Source organism: Ictalurus punctatus, chromosome 1 (genome assembly GCF_001660625.3).
Source record: "Ictalurus punctatus breed USDA103 chromosome 1, Coco_2.0, whole genome shotgun sequence".
In the NCBI taxonomy this organism is placed as follows: Eukaryota; Metazoa; Chordata; class Actinopteri; order Siluriformes; family Ictaluridae; genus Ictalurus; species Ictalurus punctatus.
In genome coordinates this window covers 2,633,586-2,640,259 of record NC_030416.2, presented here as the reverse complement: position 1 = coordinate 2,640,259, position 6,674 = coordinate 2,633,586, and the positions used below count along the sequence as shown (strand labels likewise).

The 6,674-nt window shown below is 40.2% G+C and overlaps 1 protein-coding gene across 3 annotated transcripts in view; it reads right to left on the bottom strand.

Moving 5' to 3' along the window:
- Positions 1 to 2,982: 2,982 nt before the first annotated feature.
- Positions 2,983 to 6,674, bottom strand: part of agap3 (ArfGAP with GTPase domain, ankyrin repeat and PH domain 3) — a 133,237-nt gene continuing 129,545 nt past the window's right edge. For all 3 annotated transcript variants that reach the window (XM_017465345.3, XM_017465353.3, XM_017465334.3), the window contains exon 18: positions 2,983 to 6,027. In XM_017465345.3, coding sequence (XP_017320834.1) covers positions 5,812 to 6,027 — 216 coding nt within the window. In that variant the 3' untranslated portion in view covers positions 2,983 to 5,811. The remainder of the gene's footprint in view (positions 6,028 to 6,674) is intronic.

The following is a 6,674-nucleotide window of genomic DNA, read 5'->3' as shown; positions in this document are numbered from 1 at the left end:
ATGATTGCAGTTATGCAAATTAGGCTATTGCGTCATATGGTAACTTCTAGACGTTTTGAGCATGTTCTACCTATGTTCCTTTGTAAACAACTGGCAACACAGGTTACAACTGACCCCATCCTCACCTACCTCAACGGCTTCGTGGGATATAAGACCTAAAATGTAGGCGTTTTTTAAATTTATTTTTTATTATTATTATTTTTTAAAGCATTACTGAAGTAATGAGACCCTTTCCCCTAAATATATTTCGTCAACTTTCTTGAATTTGGACACAAAATGCGAAGGCGAATTATCGCCTTTTCTGACAGACCCGCTGCTTAGCCATTAGCAGCTAGCCGTGTTCGTGAGGAAGCCTTTAGCTAAGCGCTAATGGCGCGGACAAATTTTAACACCAAGACGTGAAAGCACACCCCATAACTCTTAAACACGTCAGAGTACAGTGTACAGACTGAGTTATCGTGCTTTAGGCGAACTTTTAACTAAACACTAGCGGTAATTATCACGATAATATTAGCATTCAGCAGTCAGCTGAGGTTCAAGTTTACTTCCAAGTCCAAGTCTGCTATGTGGGTGATTCAATAATTAGGGCGCTATTACGTTTGCAAATGTGTGCGTAAAGTAAAGGTCAATGACATTTTAAACACAAGTAAAGTGTCCTTCACAACAACCTGTGTGCATGTTTCAGGTAAGTAACTTACAACATTAATAAAACCTACAAAATCTACAACAATTGGAAAACATTAGGTTTTATTTTTTTTATTTATTTATTTTTTGCCTTTCCCAGCCCACTATATCTAAAATTTATCCTGGAAAATGTAAAATTCTCAAAATTGTACAATTCTTTGCGTTAATCTGCGAATCTCCACAATTTCCACAAGTTGGTCATTATAGGTTATTTAAATTTATATATATATATATGTATATATATATATATATATATATATATATATATATATATATATATATATATAAATATGAAATGTTGACAAATGTTTTCCTTTTTAAGTGTTTGAGCTAAATGGGACCCAAGTCATGGAATCGCCTGGATCATTTTGGAAAAAGTCTTCTGTTACAGGGATGACAATGTAAGAAATATAATGAGAGCTTTTTAGTGAAGAGCTCGATGCAACATCATGCTAATAACTTACTCTCGGTTCCTGATATGACGTATATAAAAACAGTGAAGCGCAATCACTTACAAAACATTTCCGTGACCAGTGAGTTGATCATGTATTCAAGAGAGATTCCCAACAAACTTGACTGCAATTAGACTCAGTGTGCTATATTAAATGTTGTGCCCCTGTGGAGTTCACAGGTAAGAACATTTTCAAATAGCTGTGGAAAAATAAAGGAAAACCTCCCTTTGGGTTCATCTCATTTAATTTCAAGTCAGCTTTTATGAGCGGGATAATTAGCACAAGTAGGTTGATTGTATAATTACAGTTCTGCCGTTGTTAGTGATAGGATGCTATTACCAAAACGCAGAGGTTTCTACAGAGCTTTCCTTTTCCAGTTGTGCGGAGTTGGAATGACCGTCACTGAATGAACGAACTAAACAGTGTCCCTATGAATATGTTGATCAGAAAATGAAAAGATGCATCGAGATGAATCAAGTGCTTGCTGGTCAGGTTTGTGGTGGATCCGGAGATTATCCCGGGAATACCGGGGCACGAGGAAGGAACCGCCGCTGTATGGTTGTTCCAGCTCTGTTCCCTTTAACACAATGGGAGGGAATAGAAAAAAAAAATCTAAGAAGGAACCTGTGTGTGTTTTGGTAATACCATCCTGTGACTAGGGCAATGGTGGATCTGGAGGCTATCACGGGAACACAGGGTGTGAGGGAATACACCCTGGATTGCAGGGCACCACACACACTCATTCACATCTAAGAGGAATTTATCTTAGCCAATCCACCTGCTGGGAGGAAACCAGAGAACCCAGAAGAAACTCACAGTCAGAAGATGCCCAACTCCACACAGAAAGTAACGTAATCATTCTGGATTGGAGCAATGCTACCTTCTGCACAATCCTGGGTTTCTACCATTGTATCATCCTCAATGCCAAGGTATTCCTCAGAGCAGAAGCAGGTTCTTCCAGGCAGTAGGATCAGAGTAGTCATCAAAGGAGGCCTGAATCCCGTGGAGTGTCTGGGATGGAATGTGGTGGTGGTGGTGGTGGGGGAGGTATGTGTGCGGAGGACGCCCACGAGCCTGAAAATATGGGCAGATGCATCGAATCGCACAAGATAAACAAGCGATGAATTTCATCAGGGCCATCATAGCCTTAATTTGGCTGCCTAATGAGTCAGATCCAGTGGCGGAGATAAAAGTTGTCAGAGGCGCGGCTCTAATGAATTTCTTGCCACTTGTAATCAAGGTTGGCTGTCTGAGGAGCAATGATTAATGGAACCCTGGAGGATTCCCTCGGCCTTCGGCTCTCATTACGGCTAATGCATTCTCAAGCAAATTAACGCAAGGGGGGGTGGCGGAGGAGAAAGCGAGAGGGAGCGAGAGAAGAGGGATGCAGAGAGCACAGCAGGCAGAGATTGTGAGAAGAGACTGAAAGAGAGATAGGTGAAGGCAAACAGCAGGGAGAAGGTGAGACAGATTTCTGACGAGGGAAGTCGAGAGGGAAAAGAAAGGAGCTGGCTAAAATTAAACAAGAAGGATGCCAAGGATGAGGTTAAGAAATAAATCACGAACAGGGTAGGAAATAAGATCACTTTATTCGTGTATACATCTTCAGTAAGCACTTTATCCTGGTCAGGATCGTAGTGAATCCCAAACCCTGGAAACGACACGGGAATACACACTAGATGGAACTAACACAAAAGTGGATACGCATATGCAGGAAAAGAGGGAGGGAACTCGTATATACCACGTGCTCTCCGCATTGTGATTAACTATTACCCATCTTTTTTTTCTTTTCTTTTTTTTTTACCATAATGAACAAACTGATTAATGAAAGAACAACACTCGGTGCTATGGTATAAATCATTTTATTCGAGTGTTTATTATGTCAATAGTCAGCCAAGCATCCGAGCACACACTCATGAAGTCACTTCATTATGTAAAAACAATGGAAAAATTGAAGAGAGAAGAAAAAGAAAAAAAAGAACAAACCGTTTAATAAAAGCGACAAAAAACAAAACAATATTTACATCCGGCATCTTTTTATAAATATGTCAAATGTACATCATTATACACAAAAAAGTACCTTTGATGGTCAGGCAATGTGATGACAGGCACATTGAGACCAATGCATGGTACTGGGGGAAAAAAAACAAAGTAAACTGAAAGAGGGCTAAAATGCTCTCTTGGGGAAAGAAAAAAAAGAGAGAGAGAGAAGTGTGCAGGTACTTCTGCAAGTTTAGTCCATTCAGAGGCATTTCATTGGCGCACCAGCTCTCGAGCCATTTAGCACAAAGTAGAACCAATCAAATACACAGACGACTTGATTTTGGAATTATTATCCAGGCCAAGAAATGAAGACAAGCTGCATTTTTTTCCCTTGTCATAATAATTCAATACTTGATTGGGGGGTAAAATATAAGAATGAAGTTCAGATGCAGAGGTGCCAACATCGCTAGCAAAAAAATGCTAGCAGATTTTACCACGGAACCCTCTCTCCCCCTTCTTTAAGAAAACAGTAAGGCAAAGGTTTGGTGTGATGATGCTTACAAGCAGCTTCTCCAGTTTTTACTATTATTATTATTATTATTATTATTATTATTATTATTATTATTTGAATCAACAAAAGAGCCTGTAGCTCCACCCACTTTCTATTGCCTCACATGACAGAGGCTCCTGAATTTAGACACCAAAGTTATGTACGCTCTACCAGAAGTAAATGCGTACATAACTTTGAAATGTTCCTTTTGCGTTGAGTGAAATGCCTTTTCCACCTGTGGTGTTGCGAGGTTTGCTTTTTTTTTTTTTTTTTTAGACCAAATTGGGCTAGTTTTGGAACAAGGTCGGAAAGAGCAAATCTGCGAGTGGCGGGTTTTTAGGGCTAGTTTAATAACAGTCAAAGATCACTTTCCACAAAAGCTTTGGCTATGGCGAACACGACAAAGGGAAAGTAAAGTAGAGACGGCATCTATGATGTACAGAACCATTTCTGTTTTAGGATATTTCACAAAAATGGGTACAGGGTAACGGGGCATTATGGAGTGGATATAATGGTCATACCAGGTGAGGATTGATAAAAAGTGAAATGCCCGCACACCACAGTGAACTGAGAAGAAGATGAAAAACGTGGTTTCCTTTTCCAGTGGTTGGTTTCAGGTCACTACAGTGTTTTCTCAACCCCCCCTGCCCCCGAGATGTATTTGGGAAAGAAATTGGTAGCAAGGGGTCCAAAGCTGTAAATGTCGGCACCTTTGCAGATGTACAATTTCATTGATTCGAATCAACATGAAGCTGCCTAATTGTTCACAAAAGAGGAATAAGTCATTTAAAAAAATGTATTTACTGTTTTTGCATCTCTATTAAATGATTAACAGAATTCTCTTTCAACGGACTGTTCAGATATGATTGGAGCAGCTAATAAACAAATGTTCTGCAAACGTAAAATACTGCATGGTATTTAAAAAAAAAAAAAAAAAAACAGAAAAGAAATATTAACATGATTTATTGTCCGATTTCGTAAACAGATCAGATTCGAAAGCATCCTGCTTTGCTATTTCCTTCCCTCATAGCTCATTAGCATGACTTGAGATGAATCTAAGTGGTGTTTTAAGGTAAAAAGAATTTCAAAAAAGAATAACATTTGACGAGAAAAGTTAGCATGGCTAATCAGGAACTCAAAAGCCATGCTAGTATCCTTACCAGCAATAGCTTACATCCTTTTAAGAGTCACTAGAGAGGCAACGACGTTGGTCAAGCGTTGTTGTTGTTTTTTTTTGTTGTTGTTTTTTTTGCTAATCGTTTAGCACCTAAATGGTAGGATGAGGCAGTCAGAAGGAAATATAAGCTACTATATACACAATCTGTCGTACCGTCCCGAATGCTGTTATTCTATATCAGTACAAAATGGAAAATGTCCTCGTCAATGCATAATCAAGTATGGAGGAGGTAAATGAGCATTCTCTAAGCACGCACACAAGTTCACAGCAAATGCAGGTCACCTAACAGATCTTTCATTCGAGATATATATAACGTGTATGTAGACCCCAGTGTCAAACAGTCAGAAGACCACTTCACGAATCCATCTCACAAAGCCCTGATAACGACGTATTATTCTCAGCTCGGGGTAATCATGTCCTTCAGCCTCGACTGAAGAGGTATTCTTAGGCGGCTAACTGCTTTGATGAACGCGGAGAAAATTCTTCGACGAGATCGGACGCGCAAGACGGAAAATTTCGTCCGATGACCTGCACCTTGTTAAAATCTACAATACAACAGGTTCGCGTCTTCCCGTAATCAGTATACAGGCTTTTTTTTTCTTCTTTCCCCCGCCGTCTTTAAAATCCGAACCAAAAATTATTTGTATGCATGTTTTTGAAATCCGAACAGAAATATTTCTAAAAATGACTTACCCTAGGCTTAACCCTTTAATGGCTTTACACATTGAGTTAATGGTGTTATAGTGCAGCGCATCCATATAATATATCAAGAGTTTTTTGGGGGGTTAACCTGGCACGTTCTCATTTACACACTGACTCGACACGATGGAACAACAGGAAGATTTTTATGCGGAGGGCGACACGACAAACAGTGGCGTTCATGTGGAAATGGCTAAAGGCAGGGAAGGAAGTCACAGTATCATGGCACTGGGACACTGAAGGCTTTACACCACGGCGTTTGGGATCTACATGATGCTAATGCTTCGGTTGATCTCGCACTGTCCGTTGTTGTTGTTGGCGTTGGGGTTGTGCCGCACGGCGGTCGGTGGTGACGTGCCACCGGAATCCGAAGGGCAGCCGTGTTGGACGAGGATGTCGACGCATTCCTGACTTCCTGCTCGCTGGGCAAAGAACAGTGGCGTCTGACCGCGGGCGTCGCGACTCTTCACATCCACACCATACTGTACACAGGACAAGCATGTAATAAGACGAACAGGGTGATTTTTACATAACAAATATGAAAATTAAATCAACGAATCAAAACCTGCTCTTGCTACAGAAATGAGAAATCTATGATGTACAAACGGCAGATCGTTACTGCGGTTTGTAACGATACCCGATACAGCAGTACATTAAACATCCGTGCATAGCTTTAGTCTGCTTAATTGGATAATAAAAGAGCTGTGGACCTTAATTAACCTTAACATTAACAACCTCGCTCTATGCTTTGGGAACTTAAGTGCCTGCTGGACTACATTTAATTATTAGGTTCTAAGGCTCAAATTTTATTTCTGTTCTTCCTTTTTTCAGTCACAATCAGAGCTACAGAGGGCCGAGCCTCCACAAAAAGCATCACGGTATCGCATCGCAGACTCTCCATGCCAGTTCAGCTGTTCACACTGGCACAGTATCAGCGATGAGGTATGCACAAAAGGTCTGCATTTAAAAAAAAAATGTTGGTTCTGAAACAGCTGGAAACATGTGGACTCAAAGAACAACCTCGTCTTCGAAGCCTATGATTTGGCTTGGACTAACATCTTAGTTTAATTATTGTTATAATCAAAATGTGTTGAGTGTCTATACTTTCTATGCTGGTTTTCTATGATAC